Here is a 21,565-nt window from a genome sequence, read left to right on the forward strand (position 1 = left end):
TTACATGTGCAAGTGAAAGCAGCTGTAACTTTGGACAGCTTTACAGTGTCACATGCCTTCTGCGGAACCGGTGAGGGTTTTACAGTGTCACTTAAAGCTTCAACCCGACGGATCGCTCTTCCTTCCCTGAAGCAGGGGCTTGCTCCAGGTGGAGACTCGGGATCTTGGTTTTGACACTAGCCTTCCAGAAGAGGGTAAGCATAGCATGCAGTCCGGCTAGGAAGGATGGGCGTGTTTGTGGTATGAGTGACTGAAATGCAAAGTTCCACTTCACCCTGACCACTACGCCATTCAGTGTTCATTTTTCATCCCTGGTCTAGAGAATGGCTGCTTTCTCTACCATAGAGTGGCATAGACGTGGCCTGGGAGCCAGAATGCTTGTTAGTTCCCAAGTGCCTCAATCACAAGGCTCTCCTTGGGGGGCTTATGAGTCCCAAAGGTCTTCTGTTGCATTATGGGGGACTGGTCACCAGTTCTCCATGCTCCACCGCCCCTGGCTCATTGATGGTTTGTGACTGACAGGTGGGGCAAGGCTATGGTCAAAGCAACAGTTTGACAGTAGTCAAGGGCTTAAAAGCTTGGGCTTGTCATTGTTCCAGTGTCCTCTCGAGACGCTAGCTTATATTGCCGGAGCATCGGATGTAAAGTGTAGAGGTTCCCAGGTGACACGTGCATCACGTGATCGGACTGACGGGTTCCCCTCATAAGGATGTGATGAGTGTGTGGGCATTTGTGTTTCCATTAGTCATTTGTTCATTGGACAAATTCGGGTTACACAATGCCACCTCCCCAGTGTTATGCAGATGAGAGGTGAATCAAATGGTCCTACCCTCAAAGATGGCTCAGTCAGGCATAGCAATAGCCCTGTCCAAAAACAAAAACAAAACAAACAAACAAACAAAAACATATAGCTCAAGTACTTCTATACAAAGAAAAAGAAGGATTTGTGTTTGCATGTTCAGCAATGCTGCATTGGCCAGCTCATAACTAGAACAGACCAGTGCTTGACCAATTAAGAACCAAGAGGCTCCAGAAACTGCTTCTCAATCCACAGTCCCCACTTTGGTTGTAAAGAGAGCCTTAACTGCATTTCACTGACAGTAAAATTCATATCACCAGCAGAAAAATAAATTAGTAGGAAGTAGCATGTATGTCCTCTTCATAAAACCTTACTTAGAGTCGTGAGATCAGGATGCCAGGTGCCCCTCTGCTCTATGTTTGTAGTTCCCAGAATATTCTGGGTCTCTGGGTTCTGAAAACAGCCTAAAAGCTGAAGGAAATCGACCCAGTTTAGGGATGGTCCTTACAGGTTCTTGGAACCTTCGCTTTGCTATTTAAGACACTGTGTTCGATGCAAGCTCTGTCTTTAGACACAGCCTTCGGGCTTTGAGAGCTTTTCTGGAAATAAATGCCTTTTAGGTTTTAAGTGCTTTTCAAAAATGCGAGGAGGGGAAAGATGACAGTGACAAGTCTGGGAACAGAGGCCATATTGTTCTGTTTCTGCTGACTGCTGCTGGGATCCCGCTGGACTCCTCTCTCAAGTCCTGTTTGCTTCTGTCTGCTCACTGCTGGGCTGTTATTTTGATAAGGGGACTCGAGAGGACATCCTACCCTAACAGTCATTAAAGCCTCAGCGCTTGGGTCATTGTGAAAAAGCTTCCGAGCTACACAAAGTCCTCTAAACAAAACAGTCCACACCCTGGCTCCAGGCTGTGGACCGTGGCAAGTTCTCGGAACTGGGCTCTGAGCTCCCACCAAGGAGCCAGAGGTCAGGAGCCACCAAACAGGCTGGGTGCAGTCAGCAAGCCCAGCCAGGGAGGAGGAGAGCAGAGCCTTGCCTGCCAGTCTGGCAGCTCCCCCTAAGTGCTCAGAGCTCAGAGCCCATCCCACACACCCGTGCTAGTCACTGCTGTGTGTTTACATGAGTAATGGAGCTGCCGGGGGAGGGGAGCAGTGAGCAGCGCTGAGTGAGCCTCCTCGCTAGGAAGCCGATACCCACATCAAGTCCAGACTTCCAGGGATGAGGCTGGGGAGCGGTCCACTGCCTGAGCTTTCCTAAGCACAGGCGTCGTTCAGGCAGATGTGTGGCGACTGGAATGGGTAATGTCTAGCTTTTCTCTTTGCTTGCCTTTGCGTGTGACTTTCTATTTGGTAATTCCAGGCAGGTTTTCTGGGGCGGACTTTGAGACCAGCGGTTGGAAGGAGAGTGCCATGAGAATTGTAGTTTGGGAAGGGGTCCGGAGCCTTTAGAAACTGCTTCTTAACCCACACTTCCCACTTTGATTGTAAAGAGAGAGTTGCCTTAACTGAGTTTCACTGACAGTAAAACTCTTATCTGCGGCAGGAAAACAAATTAGTAGGAAGTAGCATGTATGTAAATTGACTCCTCTAGAAAACGTCCTAAAGCCACGAGCTAAACATGTATGTGTGTGCATGTCTGTGTGTGTTCATGTGTGTATGTGAGATGAATAACAATTAAGAGGCTTCCTGTTGTTCAGATATGATAAGTAATAAAATGTGGGTGCTTTGGAAACTCCAGATAGGTTGTTTAGGGGAAAAGGCATTTGTCTTGAGTTGGTTAATGGGCAGCTCAGTGAGGTAGTTGGTTTTAGATTTTCGAGACTTGAGTGACTGATGAAGTTGAATGTGAGAGCTGGTGGGGGGCAGTTAGGGTACCCCATAAACAGCCTAAATCATCATCATCTGTAACTATGGCTTTAATAACACACACACACACACACACACACACACACACACACAATCAACCCCCTTAGGAGTCAGCCTAAACCCAGTGTAAGCTTTGGAATTAATTTTAAATGACCCTCCAGATCTTCATAAAAATATATTGAGGAGGAAAAGAGAACAGGCCGGCTCAGTGTCTTTACCAGATTTGCTGAGATTTGAGACACGCTGGCCACAATCTTATTAGAAAATCCATATAATGGTAGCTTGTTACTGTGAGCACCTCTCAGAAGACCTGTCTCTCTCATTGGTATGGTAATTTGAGAAAACGATGCCATATCTAAACTCTTCCCAAAGAGTGATGCTTTCAGGGGTTACTTTACTATGATGACATCACAGGCTGGCGTATCATTTTGGGTTTCAAAATGCAAAATACCACACAAACAGAAGGAGCGCTCTCCAAGTCTATCCAGGGGTACTTCTATTCTGACAGTGTGCACGGGGAGGGGGGGGACGGGGAGGGGGGTGGAGCACGGCCGTGGGTCTAGAAGGGGGGGGCATGTGTGTTTTCCTTGTCATCCTCATTTTTTTTTATATGAATTAGACCTGGGAATGTTGACAGCTTAGCATCTACCAAGGTCCCACCCCTCAGAGATAGCAGCATCCAATGAGAGTTGGTGGCTGACATGTGCAAGTCTCGGCTGTCTGAGCAGAGCACTACAGTAACCTTTTGTATCTTTTGCTGAGAATGTATGACAATTATTCTCCGTTTGTTTTCAGCGCCAAATCTTAAAGGCAGACCACGCAAAAAGAAAACATGTCCCCAGAGGAGAGATTCCTTCAGCGGCTCGAAGGACTCCAACAATAACTGTGACGGTAAAGCCATCAACAAGGTAGGGTCCCTGTCAGGTGGAACTCCTGATTGATGGCTTCTTTTGATTTTCCCCTTTGGCCTCTCCGGTAACCGGTGTCTCGGTGGCCGTGTTTCATTCACAATCTGCCTTTGGTGTTCGCAGTTTCTGGAGCTTTAGACCATGTCTGCACTGGACACTTCCCTGGTGGCTAGGGGTGGGGCGAACCTGGTAGGAGGCAGGATTCTGATTAGTCAACAGAATGACTTCCCACCTCCCGGTTTGGCTTGCTGGGTAAAGGACATGATTAAGCGCCCACGTCACTGAGGCTGAGATTTCATACTAGATGACACAATGACATAGTTTACTCTGCTCGTGTCAAAAATAGACCAGCTGAACCATCCTGTCTCTGAGTGTACACATCTAAATATGCTTCAGAGATTAACTGGGGATGAAATTAGAAGTGGCTAGAATTAATCTTTTTGGTCATGTTTTTTTTTTTCCCTCCCCAAAGTCACCTCCAATTCATATTAGAGTGAATTAGAGATGCACGGAAAACTTATTTATATGTATGCGCACTCTCATAGAGGTGAATCTGTGTTTTAAAGATCTCTCTGAATTCAGAAGGAAAGCCTCTGCCTTAGAGGCCTGTTGGCACATTTTGAATGAGCATTCTTTGGAATCTTTGAAGTGCCTGAAATATTCATTGAAGTGTCACTTCATACTTTTAGATGTATCTTTTTGACTTTTTTGAGCTTAGGTCACATGTCCACATGCTGGCTCTTGGGTGTCTGTGTTTCATGTTGTTTCTAGGCCAAAGACAGTTCGAACCCATCTAGATCAGAATCAAAGATCAGGTGGGAACTCAGCACAAGAACCGTGTGCTAAGGCGCAGAGTGAGGGGCATGTGGAATGCTGATGAAGATTCTCCCACAGAAGAGAATGGGTTGGGTTTCATATTGCCTGCCTCTGTGGGTTGGACTGTGTCCTCTCCCCCTTCCCAGTGTGTCCAAGTGAACTGTGGACTTTTACATTCCATAAATCTTATCTTCAAGTGTGACTCTTACCACAAAGTTCTGAGAGCTCTTTGGTTAGGATTTTGTCATGCTCCCAAGACTTCAAAGGATTTTTTTTCAAGTCCATCTAAAGAAGTATATGTTTTTCAGTTTTTTGGCTAAATACAAGCCTAGCACTCTCTGAAGTTGCCTAACCCCCTTACACCTTTAACCTCTGCAAGTGAATACTACGAAGGACATTTTCTTGTGATTTAGCAGCTCAACCCTGGAACGGCCTACCTAGGGCCTTGAACGATGGCAGCATAATCGATTCTTTCCCTGAAATGCAGCCTGGGAGTCCCGTAAGGTAACACAGATGGAACAAGTCCCTATAATGGTGACATTCAACAGAGAACGCAGTGTGCATGCTGTGTTTTCTTCCTGGATAGTCTAAGTCTGAGCCCGCCTGGATGACATGTTGATGATCTGTGTTATCTGGAACACAGATATGACTACTGGTATGTGGGAATTACAAAATTCATATGAGGACTAACAAAACAGAAGAAATAGATAACTACTGAACATATGGACTGTGCTAAATGTTCACCGATTTCCCTTCTTTGTGAGGGGTGACAGCCAAGCCTTGGTTCTCCTTCACCCCTCCTCCCACTGGTCCTGCCACTGAAAATGGTCACCATGGGACAGACCATGCTTCCAACGTTCATGTGCTGTGGTGGTCAGCTCCTGGGAACTGGTGGAGTATCCTAGCTTCTCTTGGAGCCTTGGATTACAGTCTTGCCTTGGATACTTCCAAAGCATCTAGAGAAACCCACTAACTGGGAAAGATTAATTTTAAAGAGTGGTGAGTGTATCTGTTGGCAACTGTCTGGAAAATCCTGCAAGAGTAGCAAACCATCCTTGAGACCATGAGAACTATTTAAAAAGGCATTTGGGTCTTAAAGTGGTCTTTTGCCATGGAATGTTGCAGTAAAGATGCTTAGTCTATGACCACCTGCTTATTTCTGGAACCTGAACCAATATTTTACATGATGGCGAGCTGCTTGGCTCTCAGACCGGTGTATATTTTCAAAAGTGCCTCAGACAGACCATATCTAACTGTGGCTAAGTGCCAGCCTCCTGCAGCTTCCCACAGCAGAACTTCCAGGATGGATGTACTGGTTTTCCTGTGGTCATGATGTCACCTTCAAAAGGTTCCACTCTCTTGGCTGTGAAGAGAGCAGCATTTTTGTCACACACTGTTTTCCCTGGGAGAGAGAATTATGTGACTATCTGAAGATGTGTATCATGAAGAGGAAATGCACCCAGCCCTGGGAGGACATTGTGACAAAGATCAGCTCTGATCCTGTCACTTGCTGGTGTCATTTATAACATAAGATCTATGACCAAGGCTTGATCAACTGTACTAGATGGATCTTCTTGGCTTAAATCTCTAGTGATAAAACCTCTAGTGATGTAAAGTAAATGTGTGTGTGTGTGTGTGTGTGTGTGTGTGTTAAGCACTTTCTAAAGACTAGACATGTAACAGGTGGAAGGAACATGGAAAGACAAACTATGCTATGCTGTGTGTCATTCCATTATAGCGCGTCCTTGGTCTTTCATGTTGGAAGTATGATGCATGCATTAGCTTCAGTGCCATTCATCTCAGTCGGTTCCCAGAACTATCCGCAGGGGTTACCACTCTAGCTTTACCTAGAAGCTGAGGGTAGCCTATTCCTTGCTGGTTCACCACAGCTGGCTATTCCTGCTGATGGAGAGAGCAGTGGTAACCCAGTTCTATAGAAGAATGTGGTTAGCATCAAAGAGGCAGTCAGCCTCATTGAGAACATTAAAGCTTCTATAATTAGCGTGCTGTCAATCACTCTGAAAACTCCAGAGCTCTTAGTGAGCTCAACAGGTGTGTAGCACTCAGGTCAGGACAATAACTGCCACACTTTAAAGGTCATACTTTCTCAAGGTCACCGCGAAGTCTGCCTGCCGTTTCCATTAACAACTGAATTCAGTCATTCGGTAGATTAAACTGCTGAGAGTGTTTTGAGTAAATGTGGGGAGAACATGTAGACAATAACTTTACTGAGGAGTCTTACCAGGAAACAAAAAGCTCACTCACACTGAGCTAGTATGAGATGCAGGCCACCACTCACCTGCTACCTTCTCGGTGAGCATCCTCCATCCCTTCAGCAGAACCCTTGGAATGCAGGATGGAGTTCAGCAGGTGGCAGCATGGCCTCACTTGGAGCCTTTGTCATGAACAGAGAGAGGGTGGGCCACTTCAGCCCTTCATTCCTACCCCAGGGAACTTTCCTTCCATTTCTGGTATTTCTACCCTACACATACAAGCAGGGGGTTAAGCGGCTATATATCTGTAAACCTCAGAGCCCCCTACCCAGGGCGCTCCTGTCCTTATAACAGAGATAACTGAGCTGTTATCACTGCAAGCTTAAGCTTCAGATTGCTTTACACACACAGCTCTTAGCTCTACTCCCCTGCATGAGAGATGGAGGCTTGGAGGCAGGCAGAACTGAGTTCTGAACTTGGGTATTTATACTTCAGTGGTCGCTCACCAGGATCTCCAGCCTCCGTGAGAAGGTTTTTCTCTCCTATAAAATGGGTCCAGACAGCTGCCCTTTGCAGTCCCTGTGTGCACTGACACAGCACATGGGAACACAGCAAGGTTGCATAGCTCACTGTCGGCATCTCATAGGTATAGGGTTCTTTCCCTCGATTGGCTGGGTGCACAATGGGAGAAAAGAAGCTCCTGCAACTTGAAAACCACCTAGTTTTGTTTCGTATGTGACTTGATAAACCACAGTTCTCGGCAGTAGATGCTGTGATGCCTGGAAATATAAGATGTGCTTTCTAGTTGAAAGCTTGTTTGGACTACCAGCTTTATTAAGTTTATCATATGTACTTAAACAGGTTACTTATTCTGTCTGTGCCTCAATGTCTACATTTTTTTATGATGATAATAACCTACTTCACTAGAACTGTGAACATAAAAGTTAGGGAGATAGGTAGCTTAGTTGTTTAAAATGCTTGATTTGCAAGCATGAAGACCTCAGGTTAATCCAGAGGACACACACACACACACACACACACACACACACACACACACACACACACACAAAGCAAAGCTGGGTGTGGTTGCATATGCTTATAACCCCAGTGCTGGAGAGGCAGAGAGAAGCCAGCAGGTCCCCGGGGTTGACTGGCACTCCTACTAGCTTAAGCTAGTTATCAAGATCAGATCCCAGTGAGAGAGTGAAATAATACATCACTCAGCTCTTCAAAGCACTTGGGCACCAATGTAAACAATAATAAGGCATTACAGACAAAAACAAGGACCAGTTTGTGATTTCAGAGGGAAGTGCATAAACGTAGACCCACAACTTGGCAATGAAAGTTGAGGATGGCGCAGAGTCACAAAATGTCAGTCTTCCTATCATGTCACAAAGTGTCTAAGCTTGAGAATATTGTCAGTAAAAATTCTACACGTAAGAAAGTAGAACATGCTTACATCCTCTTTCCACAGTCCCTTAAAAAAAATGAAAATTCTCTCTAGTGGCCCCAGTGAGTTGCCCAGGAAGTTTTATGTTTGTGAGATCAGTCTGAAGAAATTAAAGCAGTATGCTCACTTGAGAGAGGGGGGCAGTGAGGGAGCCCACTTAGGGAGGATGTGTTCCCCTTTAATACATAAACAGATCCCTTTCCATGTGCTTAGTGCTCAGAAGGATCTGTGGAGGCTGAGAAATCGGAAACAGAACAGTGTAGAATCTGTGGGACATTTTTTATTCCCAGCGTTCCCCTGCACTTGCCCTCTTCCTGCCCGATGACAGCTAAGAGATGCAAAGAATATTGGAATGTACACATTCCCCATGGGTGCATTTGAACTCTATGTCTGACCCTTTGTACTTCCCCCTCTTACAATTAAAATAACTCAGCAACTCAGTGTTATATTTAACAACCATCAAAGGCCGCTGTACAACATGGCCGGGAACACTAGGTTAGCCGAGCTCCAAAGCCTGCCCCTGGTGGGCAAGGAAGAACCATGGAGAATCTGCCTCCATTTATGTCTTAGTTGGGGGGGGTGTGGCTTTCCATTTGTTCTACTTGTGGTTTTAACTGCCCTCTACTCTTTTGTTTCTGGCAAGAGAACATCTCCTATCATATTCTCAGCTGAAGGAAAAACCACCAAGTCCTCATTGAAAAGTTTGCTTTTAGGTATACTGCACAAGGTTATACGCAGGCATCACCTTCTTGTGACACATGACAATGACCTTGCTGCTGTATCCCAGCATGGAAAGTTCTTCCAGGTGTCCAGAAAGAGAAAGAGGATAAGAAATAAATGTATCTCTTATTTTTTATATGATATATACAGCATCAGGCTGTTACTACAAAAGCAAGGTTTCATTAGTGACATTAACGGCGGCAACCCTCGGGAAGATAAAGTGTATCAAGAGGCAAATCGGTCAGCCCACAGGACATCAAACACTGTTTCTAGTTTGACATGAATGTACTATGATATACACAAAGGACACTGGCACAACCAGGTCAACTGTGGCCCTCTGGAGACCTGTTTCTCAATAAAGTTTTATTGACATTCAGCCCCACCATTCATTTATAGATCAAACCCATGCTAGACTTGAGTACTTGCCATCAAAGCCATAGGGCACAAAAGCCCACCCTGTTTACCAGATGGCCCTTTACAGAACTTCATGCCCATTGTTTAGAACAATTCTTACTCAAGGCTGTCTTTTGGTGCCCCTACCTTGCTGTTTCCCTCTCAGAGGAAAGTGTCTCTTAGATATGTCTTTGCAAGCCTTCCAAGGCTAGGGTTGATTTTATATACTGTTGTTATTCTTTTTCCAGGTGAAAGGCGAGGCCAGGTCAGCCTTGACCAAGCCGAAGAATAACCATAGCAACTGTAAAAAAGCCTCCAATGAAGAAAAGCCAAAGCTGTCCATTGGCGAAGAATGTAGGGCAGATGAACAGGCCTTCTTAGTGGCACTTTATAAATACATGAAAGAAAGAAAAACACCCATAGAGCGAATTCCCTACTTGGGTTTCAAACAGAGTAAGTACACTTGTTTTTGTTTCTGAAATATCAAAATTGCTCAGATTCTTTGAATTTGTAAGGGGTGCGGGGAGGAGGGGGATGAGTAGAAATTTTTTTCTTTTGGACTAGTGATTATGTTGAAACCCTAATCTAGGCAGGGTGTTTTCTGTTTATAGTAGATCCACAAATTGTCCAAGCCAAGAATTTTCTCCCTGCCTCTTTCCGCTGCATTGTTGCCTTGTGGGACAATTGCAGGGATATTTATAGGCTCGAGTCCGAGGATGATGACTGGAAATAGACGTGTTGAAAGCTTCTAGCTTTCTGTTTTGTCAATCTGCAGTGTCTGTAACTCCTTTCTTGTGAGATAATGATGATGATGTTGTAGCCTTATCAGGCCCAGATGTTGCCTGTTCGGAGACAGCTTCTAAAAGGAAGACGTTAAAAGTGGACAAAACAGCTACAAAGGAAAAAAGAAAACAGAAAAGAAAACACTCCCTTAGTCTTAAGCTTGCTTTTTTTCCCTTCTTCTTCTTCTTTTTTAATCTGAATTCACAGCAAACATGAAATCAGTCCACTTGAAGGGAAGTCCTAGTTTGGATCAACTTTGAGTTAGCTACACATTTAGGTGTTTTTTTTTTTTCACAAGTGAGGAAACCCATAGCTTGAGCAGAGTTCCATTGAAAAAGAGAATAAAATACAGTCCCTGCCCCCGAAGTTCACAGCCAAATGTATATTTTGCTCTGTCTGGATTTCCTGGTGCACAAAGCCTTGAGCCCCTCTGGCTTGAAATAGCATTTTCTCCAAATGCATCTTCCTAGATTAAAACCATGTGTCATTTTGATGAAGAGCGTCAAACCTGTATGTTTTACATAACAATTTACATAGCTAATAGCAATTGGCACTGATTGCACGAGAACACTGGCAGCCATTATAAACTTATATAACCACAGATGATTACAATGTTTGTCTGAAAACTGGCTGCTCTAAATAGAAGTAAAATCAATGTTCTGTGCAGAGATCTGTCCCATTATCAACAATTCAGATGAGCCCAAGGCCGAGGCAGGGCTCTTGATAGCCTTGAAATGGTGCAAGGTTCAGCATGGCTTCGCAAACATGTTGTGTCTGAGAGCCTTTTTATTGTTTAGTTCCCATCCTGCTCATTTCCTTTTTTCATATTCCAAAGTATCTGGTACAAAATGAACAACAAAAATATCTCAAAATTGATTGATCACAACTACCTGGCTGTGTAAACACTCGAACTCTACACACAGTATTTATTAAGAAAAAATATACATTTTTTTCTTAGCATCACACAGCACAGTTAGGGAGCTCAGTGGGCTTATGACTCCATCTCTTTGTGAATGACTAGCTTTCCTTACTGTATCACTCATGCCTTGGCATGTGACCTGCATGTTCTCCTCTCACGTGCCAGCCACGTGTTGGCAAAGTTACAGCTTGATCCTTTAATATAGCCTCGCTATCAAACAGTCTAAGAAGGTAATTGTGTATAAAACTGACTGTTTGTTGATCACAGAGAAATCTTATCTGAAGGAGGCTCTACCATCCCATCAAAGGGTTTCTTTCTGAGAACAGAGTGAGACTCACCCTGTTCTGAATTCCCACACGTTCCTCAAGGTCCTTCCAATGCGTTCTTTTCCTTTGCGGATGATAGTATAAACTAAATTAAGCTGTTTGTCCTTAAAGTTCAACTGTCTCTGTAGCCTTGTAACCATCTCTCAAGAAATATTTTGAAGCATCAAGCATAGTAGATCCTGTAATGTTGAATGCCCCTCAGGTGAAAGGTGAATTGTTTCCTAGAAGTTTAGGTCTCTGGGGTACAGGTGATTTGTTTTTTTCTTTCTCTTTCTCATTGAGAAAACAAAACAAAATGTTTGAATTGACATTTCTTGGAAATGTGTTAATGCAATGCTTATCTAAATACTTATTGTCCCTCTAACAGTTAACCTTTGGACTATGTTTCAAGCTGCTCAAAAACTGGGAGGATATGAAACAGTAAGTGTTCAAGAGACTTAAATGAAATAATTTCACACTCTGACTCCCCTCTCCCTCCCCCATCCTCTGTCTGTGGCCAAAATGGAGGAAACTCAAAAGCAAGCTGTCATTGGCTGCCTTTCCCAATGGCTCTTACACCTTGGGGGGGCTTATTGGGCCAGTTTTGGAAATGGTCCCAATTAGTTCCAGGTTTGGCAAAACTGTAAACTTGTCGTAAAAACTACAAGTGGAAAACATATGTAACTCTCCCCTGTCAGGGAAATTAGTTGGGTCTGTAATTTTTTTCCCATGTTGAGAAAGGGCTATTATTGTACAACAAGCCAAGATTGCATAAAAGAAATCTCCCTTGGCAACCTACCTGACATCTGTTCATGTCTAATATGGGAAATGTATTAAAGGCTTTCAGAAGTAATCAGGATTGGCCATTAAGGAATAGAATACAGCAGAGCCTCCTCTCATTCTAGGGCAAAGAAGCTTTATTAGACAAGGGTCACTGCTACATAAACAGGAAGTTATCAAATTTATTCAGAACAGGCTCTGACATTCTTTATCAGCTAATTCTAACTGACAGGAGTGGGTTATTTTTAGCCCACGGGAAAATTTGATGGCCATGGATTTTTACAGCGTGTATTTCTGAGCCAATAAAATGCTAGAGAGACAAACTGAGATTAAGATCTTGAAATACGAAAGAAAAAAAAAGGATCTGCGTTAATATAGCAGAGATGACATCTGTAATAAAATTAATTGACATAGGAAGATGGCGTCACTGGGAATGTTTTCTCTCCCACACAATGATCAGATTAAGTCGTATAGTTCCTTTGGCAATTGAGTGGGAAATTATTTCTTTTCTTCCCTTATGAAGTAGTCTGAGAGATTTCTGTACTGTAGTGAAATGACAGCAACAGACACAAAGACAAGGAAATGATATTATTCTGCCCCAAACTCCAAAACCAGTGGTTCTTGCCATATAATACATATTGTTTCTCAAACTAATAGAATGGTTTGATGTCAGAGTCTGAGCATAGGAAAACACAGGAAGTGCTATTTGGGTCAGATAATCTGGTATTTACCTTAGAGATATCTGCTAGGAATTTTGACTAAAAAGTATTTGATGTGAGTACAAGGACTTATAAACTGCTTTATGTATAGGAGTATATATGCCTATAAAGAAACCTAGATACTCGTTTCATAGATGCAAGTCTACTTGAAAAGTTGGTTTTATAAAAGTAGCCTGTGCAGAAATAAATATTCTTGGCTAAATCTGCTGATGGATTAGGAGATGAACTCCTTGCCATAGTTACAGCTCATGGTTCTGCAAAATCTTGAGCTAATTATAGCTCTCCTCTATGCGCAAAGATGAAAACTTAGTCCTGTAAGCAAAGGAGTCACCTTCTCAAGCTAGTCTTGTAAGCTGATCTTTCAACATGAAGAATATGAGGCTGCACTTTTATGAACTGTGACCGCGGTTGGTTACATGATATTTGCTCAGTGTTATGAAATGTCGTTTTCAAACTCTGGAGCTTGATGCCATGAGCAGATTTCACAGAATTAGTGTTCCTGGCTTTCGTGTCTCTTGTTCTTTACAAGACACTGAGTTGGTGTGGAACATAAAGAGGAAACTTCTGATAAATTTGGGGGCCTTTGCAGTACTGCTGAATGAATAGAGTTTATTCTTTTATTGAATGAATGAATGACCATAAGCAGCAAGTCACCTGACCACTGATTTACTGGCCACCATATGCATTTGAGACATATATTAGAACAGCATGTGAGGAAGGAAAAGTTCTAAGCTATCCATCCGGGTCTTTAAAGTACCTACTTTCAAGAGCTCCCATCATTAAATTGCAAGGAAAAATTAAAAAGTCAGTTGCCCTGTAGAAACAAAGAACTCTCCCCTGAAGAAACAAGGGAAGGAGCCTTCATGGCTCAGATATGCTGAGATGACCTGCAGATAGGTGTGTTGGATTCGAGATGTTCTGGGATAATCCGGAGATGCAGGTGTTGTTTTGGATCCAGCTACAAAATTATCATGGCTTTCCTCAGGGAGAACATTTCAGTAGAGAGGTAGAATAAACCTGTCCGGAGAGGTCAAGCAACTTCGAGTGAACCGGTGACTGGGGACAAGGGGCTGAGAAGAGGAGTCTTGATAGACGGAGGCAGGAAAAGGAGGTCAAGAGAGAAAGGATCTTGGACTGAGTCTGGGATGGCTTAGCAGGCTGTGGAAGTGAGCGAGCACAGAGGAAGCCACCCCATCTCGAGGGATTGAGTTACTCTTCTCTCTCGGGTACTGTGAAGAGCACCTTCTCCATGGGAAATCTGCACCAATGACCAGTGGATAAGGAGTGTGGACTCATTCTTCCATTTGCTCTTAACTGCCTTCAGCTCAGTCCGTATGTCCAAGTAGCATGTGCAGGAGATGCACACTCTGGAAGAAACAAGGAGGACTTAATCGGTATCTTCCCTCCATCTATTTATGAATAGAATTTTTTAAAATTTCCCCTCCTTCCTCTCTCCTTTCTTCCCCTCCTTTCTCCTCTCCCTCTCACTCCTCCCCTCTTTCCTCCCTCTCTTCTTAGCCCCCTGCTTCCAGCTTCCTATGGCCCTGTTGGCACCTAACTTTATTTCTACCATCCTACATCTAAGATTTTTGCCAGCCCCAGATACATAACATGTCCCACCCCACCCCTGCCCCTGGAGTATTTTGACTGATGAAACTTAGATGTTCAGGGACGATTTAGTTTTGTGGTCTAGAACATTCTAGAATATTAGCCTTCCCTCCGCTCAAGAACAGCACAGCATTTCTGATAAGTATTTTCTCTTCATTCTGGGGAAAAAAAGTTCCTGTAAATATGAATGCAGCTTAGAGCCATTTCCATTTTGAGTAAAGGAAATCTTAGCACCTTGAGAGATTCATTTTTCCCTGACTTGACCTTTGTATGGAAAAGGATCCTTCCTTGCTTTATTTCAATTTATGTCCTTAGTTACACAAAAAGGAAACTAAGGCACGGGGAGTTAAGAAGAGTCCTGTGAAGCCATCATGGTGGTCTTCAGAGTCGAGTCTAGCTGGCTGGTAGTACCCATCACATCCTTCAGATTCTGGCTTGCTGGAAATCCTACCATGGTATTCTTCCTATTCTTGTTTGCTGGCAATTCCCAGTACAGTTAGCTCTGCTTTTCTAGTAGTAGAAGTTAGAGTGAATTGCTGCCTCTTGTGCCTTCCAATCCTGGCAGTTTCTCAGATATCTAGAATATTTTCTTCATATTAGGAGTGATTTGGAGTGAAAAGAATCTGTCTCATGACCTTGCTTTTGTTGACATCATCTTTGAGCCCATACCAGGTGCAGTACTGTTCCCAATGGCATTTGGCTTCATCTATGGTCCTCTATCAAACTCAGATATCAAAGATTAGAAATTGGTCTTCAGGCTAGTTTCTTGTTTGTTTGTCTGAAGTTATGGCTCATGAAGGCAGGCAACTATTGTATCACTTAGCTACATCTCTAGCCCTGTCAAGTTATTACCCCATATACACATCCAAATACTGATGTTTCCTAGTAACAAACCAGTCACCACCTGAGATTATGTCTGCTTCTTGCGGGGGGGGGGGGGGGGGTAATGTAAGAATTCAGGAGAGAGGTTAAAAAAATCTAGATAATGTAAATACTCAGGACCGGGACACCTCAAGCATAAAGTCTGTAGATGTGTTACTGTGTGCCTGGCTAAAACCAGCTCTCTGGATCTCACGGGTTGTGAACAAGACCATCTTAATTGGCTTGTTTTCGTTTGTGGCTACAAACTATTCCAAGGCTTCTGGTTTGAATTTTGGATTATGGATTATTTCATTTCGGTTCTTCACAATCCTCCAATTGAAGTTTTTTTAAGTGGAGCAGGGGTTTCATTTTAAGTCTGTAGCGTCGACTGACTACTGCACAATTCTCTCAGCCTCTTCTGCCTTTACTGGAAATATATCGTGTCTCTCTAAGTTTAGATTTAGAGATCAGAATGTGTCTAACATATCTACTTCTCTAAAATACTGCATCCAGAGTGCTTTGATTGACTGCTAGCAATGGCTTGCTCTTCTCAGGCTTCTACCCACCATTCCCTTCCAGATATTAGACCATAGATCTCCCAGTAAGAGGCAGGAAAGGATAGAACTTGGTGCCTGAGCGAGGGTCCTTCCTGTGTGCCTAGGGAAACAGTTACCACCAGAGAAATATTTGAAATGTGAGGCAGTATATCAACTAGAGTTTGCTAAGATGATTTCACCAAGGTTGACCACCTGACAGAAAGCCCAGAACACTATTCAGAGACAGTGGTATTAATGCAGTGGGTGTTGAGGGAATGATACCCCAGAAGAGATGGTGGTACAGGCAGAGCAGTGCTCCCCACCCCCATCTTTTCCCAACATTTAGGCAGCACCATGACGTTGTCATCCAGGAGAAGTCACGTGTCTTCCTGCCGGATTATGCTTTGACATCAGATTCTGGCTCTGACATCAATCTAAGGCCATCCCCTGACTCTAAGCCCAGTACTCTGGACATACAAAGCCTTCGGCTTTATTTCAGAATTGTCCAAGCCAACAATGATGTCATGCCATTTTGAATGGCTTCAGTTCCTGGAGTACTACCAGGAATAAAAAAGTCATCCTCCTTGAATTTAGCCCGCCCTCAAGGTGTCCAGACAAAGCTCCGCTTCTCCGGAAGCCTAGGCAAGCACATGTACCCCTTGACTTTGTATTGACTTCACATGCTTAAGCCACCCAGGTCCAAAACAACTTCTGATTCTGTCTCCTTCATGAGACCCCCAGGTGTCAGCATGATTTCATCCTTGTGGCTTCAAAGGTAGAGAAATAAAAGGATGGAAGGCTCCAAATATTTGTGCTTTAACACGTGCCGATCCTAAAAGTGTGTGTGTGTGTGTATATGTGTGTGTATATATGTGTGTATGTGTGTATGTGTGTGTATGTGTGTGTATGTGTGTATATATATGTGTGTGTATGTGTGTGTGTGTGTGTGTGTGTGTGTGTGTGTGTGTGAAATACTTTAGGTGTTGTTCCTCAGGTGCCCTCCCAGTTTTTTCAATGAGAATATTTTAGGTTTACTCTTTCACAATCTAATGCATGTAAACAATATACTTGATGAATCCACCCCCCAGCTCCCTACTTCCTCTTCCTGCAGGCACCCCCAATCATGTCTCTCTTGGTGCTTCATGTTTTCTTCTATGTGTTTTATTTTGTTTCTTTTTTTGTTTGCTTTGTTTTGTTGGTAGTGGATTTTGTTTTGTAACTAGCTGAGTCCAATAACTGTCTACCTAAATGTTGACTCAGCTTGCTGGCAGCATCCTGTGTAGGTCTTGTGCAGAACCAGAGCTGCTGCAAGCTCATGAGTGAATGCAGTGGCATATCATGTCCAGATGACAGGCTGTCACTTGTCACTTTTTTTTTAAATTGTGTGTGTGTGTGTGTGTGTTTAGTCTTGTGGTTGTTGTTTTATTTTTGAGACATTGTCTCTCATTGGTCTTGATATGACCATGTAGGTTAGACTGGCTGGCCAGTGAGTCCCCCACCCCCAGATCCACCCATCTCTACCTCCCCAGTGCTGGAGTTAGAAGCATGAACTATCACCCATGGTTTTGTCCATGGAAGTTCTAGAGAAGGAACTTGGGCCCTCATGCTTATGAGCAAGTATTTTTCTGACTGAGCTGTCTCCATACTCCCTCCCCAGAGGGAGCAGAATAGTTTCATCAACACAACTGAGTAAGGGATAGGTTCCTTTCCACTCATTAACCATGATTTCTCAGACGAATGGCCACACGGAGAACTCATTTTGGTACATCTCTAAAATGGTACCTGGGTTCTAAAGGTTGTTTCAGAAACCTACACTTGGAAGCCATGAATGCCTGCTGAATAGAATGGGTGTGGTGGTGTCCTTTTCAATGGTCCTTCAGTTGGACCTATACTGAGAAAGAAGTGATTCTTAGTCATTTTCAGAGTGAGATTGTTACATGTATCCAGATTGCTTCTTGTACTGGGGTGCAGCCTGCTCAGTTGACTAACCTTTGTGCTTGTCTGGACTCAAGCTGCCCATTAAGTTAGGAACCTTGAGAGCCGTATCCAACCCTGATCTATCTGCCCTCTGCCCTCCTCTCCCTTTCTACCTCCATCACTCTCTCTACCCAATTCAGTCTTAAAATGGGATACAATGTAGGTAGATGGCCATGTCCCCAATCCCTAACATCTTAAATGGGTTCCTTGGAGTGACAGGGAAGCATAACCCAAGAAAAATAACTCAATAATGAGAATAGCATAATCCCTCTGTTCTACCTAGAGAGACAAAGGGTCAACACAGAAAGAGCCATTTAACTTCAGAATGAGAGAGTAAAAAATCAGAAGTCACCGTTAACCTCATCCTTAGATTCTTGCTGGCCCAAACCCAAAGGCTGAGGACTCAGGAAAAGCCTTCATCCCCAGCATGGGCATTTCTCAGATCATTCTGATGTGTGGTCCACTTTGATAACTGTACAAAGACGTTGACTCTTGGTAGGAGAAAATGACTCTGTGGATCTGGATTTACTACTACTGTGCTGTGTGTCTTTAGACAAATGGTATATCCATCCAGAATCTCAGTCCCTTTGCCTGGTATCAAAATCCCAACACCTGTCTCCTAAGATAACAGGAAGGTTCAATATAAGTGCAAACTGTTTCATATAAAATGTAAAATCTGGTGCAGATGACCAAAGTAGGGACATGGCATGGCAGGGACACATTTAGGCTGGTATTCTGGTCCTGTATGTACCCTATTCCCCTCCTCCATCCCATCTAAATGAGGGCCTTGGTACCAGGCACTTTTGAGGAAAGGGACTGTGCCTTTTGGGGGAGGGGGATTGACAGCCTAAGGATAGATCAGCCGAAGATTGTATCATTTGCAAACTGGATGGAGATTGCAATTACGCATACAGTAATTACTGTGTTTGGAGTGTCATGAGAGTAGTTTGACTCTAAACCAAGCTACACACATAAGGATTTCCCATTGTTGTCCCTGCTGGTATGTGTGATAGGTGGCCCTGTGTATTGAAATCAAGTGACTAAGATGACTTTATGAGAAATTGAATCATGTAAGACTTCATATTGTCTGAAGGCCTTACTTGGGCCTATAGTGTGGTTTAAGGAAAAAAGGGGGTTTCTTTTATTGAAAATGACAAAGGTGCCATTTTTCTATCATCCCTTCTTCATTAGTTTTGAACTGATAGTGCAGCATATACTGTAGACTGAAGATTTCCTCCCCTAGTGCCTGTTTCCCAAGTGAACTCCACCAACAGTGGTGTTTCTGGAAGGACTCCTCCTATTCTGTTTGTATTAAACACAACTGGCACCTTCCCAACGCCCTGTCCTCCACACATTCACTAACAGCATCTTCCCTAAACCCTGTTTTACTTTTGCACATAGATAAAGGTATTGCAAACTAACAGATGCAAGATCTGGCCTTGAGTGGGGGTGGGGGGAGGTGTCTCACACAGCTTACCTACCACACCTAAGCTTGTCTAGTGTTCCTGTCCTTAATAAAAATAAAAGGAGACCATGCTGTATGGGGCAGGATATGGCTTTCCGTGTTGTTTTTACTCACCCAACTCAACAATGTACACAGTGAGCATTTCACCTTTGGAATATGTTCATTTCCATGGGAATCTGTTAATATGTCATTTTCCGGCTCTATCTGAATAAAGACAGATGTGGTAGGTGCACCTCCAGATTCAGACTTTGTTTTACTGATGGGAGGAAGCAGAGATGACGGTGAATCCTTCTACCAATTTGAACACGTTTATTAAATAACCACTATATGATCATTTTATTGGTTTTTTTTTTGTTTTTTAAAGCAGGAAGCACATTGTATGGTTCAAAGAATCAGAGGATGCATAAATATGTTTGGCGAAAACATACTTTCTTTAAGTAGTGTGGCTGGCTTCAGACAGTGTCAACTGTGATTCGGTTAAGCTGGGGAACTAGTGGACAGTTCAGTTGAAATGTGACTTTATTTTGTATTGTGTCACATAGCATAAAGGAATAGGGTGCGTGTTTGGGACTTTGGGACAAACAGCTGTATGAGTAGCTGCAGGGAGTAGGTGAGGTGGGGGTGGATGGGGGTGTTGGTCTTAGATGAAGTTAGAAAGCAAATAGCACCAAAAGTTAGGTGCCATTTTTTAAAATTGTTAAATGAGAGATTTTTGTTTGAAAGTGATTGTCACCCCCTGAAACCCACTGGGGCCCCTGTTTCTGGTTGTGCGGAGCAGTCTGTTCTCTTTTGAGTATTGTATATATTTATGAGCCTGGTGCTGCCTGTGGCTCTCCCACGATGCTAGATTGAATCTCTCATTGCCATCTTTTCAGATAACAGCCCGCCGTCAATGGAAACATATTTATGATGAGTTAGGTGGTAATCCGGGGAGCACCAGTGCGGCCACCTGTACTCGCAGACACTACGAAAGGTAAGAGGCCATCTCCTGTAAAAAAAACCTCGCTTAATTAAAACTGCGCTAATTAGAAGACGACTCTGGACAAAAACAAGATAGAGGAAATCTAAAGGACCTTTGGGAAGACAGAAAGTGCCTCCTCCAACCCCCACCCCGGCATTTCCCTTTGTATAGCTTGTTCTCTGGTTACCCAGACTAAAATTAGCTGTGCCTTTACTTAGGTTTTGTCTTGTGGCCACCTGTCGGGTAGTGCCTTTCCCCCGGCAAGTGTGGATTGCTAGGGATGTTCTCAGGAATCTCATTTACCATGAGATCTTTGGACTTCTGGGAAACAAAGATGGGAAATGTTATCACGAGATTAATGTGTGAGAGACCACTGGAGAGTAGGCATTCCTCGGCACTGCCTCAGATGTCTGTGCGCTTTTCTTTTCCAGTATCTTGTTATGATTTTCTTTCACTTATAGATACACTTTCTTTCAGTCAAGGACATTTTGAGCTAAATTTTGCATGACTTGGTTTTCTAATAATCGCTGCCTGTTTCAGAAAAAGTACTGATGATATGACCAAAGGAGAATACAGCAGAGCCTGGGGGAAGCTCTGTGGCTAGGAGCTGTGTCCCATCTGTCCCATCTCGTCCACCCCCAAACACACGCTCTGCGATGAGGACAGTGTGCCTACACTGCTGAGAAATGGCAGCAACATTCATAAATGATTATTTGCCTCATCCTTCAAGCCCATATTAGTGTTTAGGTTGTGCCAGCTTCCTTAGGTACTGCCTATAGAAGTGGGAAGCGGTTATCTAGCGTGTATATACTTCTGTGTGTATGTGTGAAGAAATGTGCACACATGTGTGTAGTTAGTGTGAAAGCCAGAGGTCAACTCGGAATTCTTCCTCTGTTGCTCTGTCTTAGTTTCCTTTCCCACGACTGTGATAATAATACCCTGATGTGAGGACGTAAGTGAGAAAAAGCATATCTGCCTAATGAAACACCCTGTGTTCAAATCCAGAGCTGGAGTGTTCAACTAGAGAGGGGTGTGTGTGTGTGTGTGTGTGTTTATGTATGCATATACATCCATACACGTATATGTAGAGGCCAGATGGAGATTTTGCATGTGTTTTAATGGTATCTATTGCATACACTGAAGTCAAGATACAACAAGTTAGCTGAGCAAGGCAGTTAACATGCTGGTAAGAAGTTAAAGTGCTAATATTCAATTTGCTGATTTTTTAAAAGATTTATTCATTTATTACATATACACCAGGTTGAATTATAGATGGCTGTGAGCCACCATGTGGTTGCTGGGAATTGAACTCAAGACCTCTGGAAGAGCAGTCAGTGCTCTTAACCTCTGAGCCATCTCTCCAGCCCCAATTTGCTGATTTTTTTCCTCACAGTCCATTAACAAGCCACCTTGACCGTATGTCCATGACACCCACTGTGGGTCATATACAGCATTCTTCATAGCTCCCTTCACACAGTAGGTGT

General features: G+C 43.5%; 1 protein-coding gene across 4 annotated transcripts in view; it reads left to right on the plus strand.

The window, feature by feature from the left end:
• The window catches only part of Arid5b (AT-rich interaction domain 5B), a 172,959-nt gene that overhangs the window by 126,582 nt on the left and 24,812 nt on the right, over positions 1–21,565 (plus strand). For 2 of the 4 annotated variants that reach the window (XM_005070801.4, XM_040732480.1), the window contains 4 exons: positions 3,463–3,575; positions 9,416–9,620; positions 11,563–11,615; positions 19,996–20,093. In XM_005070801.4, coding sequence (XP_005070858.1) covers positions 3,463–3,575; positions 9,416–9,620; positions 11,563–11,615; positions 19,996–20,093 — 469 coding nt within the window. Of the gene's footprint in view, positions 1–1,810; positions 2,101–3,462; positions 3,576–9,415; positions 9,621–11,562; positions 11,616–19,995; positions 20,094–21,565 lie in introns of those variants that run through there. The other 2 variants (XM_005070802.4, XM_040732479.1) reach the window with 2 other exon arrangements.

The sequence above is a fragment of the Mesocricetus auratus genome, unplaced genomic scaffold (genome assembly GCF_017639785.1).
Source record: "Mesocricetus auratus isolate SY011 unplaced genomic scaffold, BCM_Maur_2.0 Super-Scaffold_100027, whole genome shotgun sequence".
NCBI classification, from domain to species: Eukaryota; Metazoa; Chordata; class Mammalia; order Rodentia; family Cricetidae; genus Mesocricetus; species Mesocricetus auratus.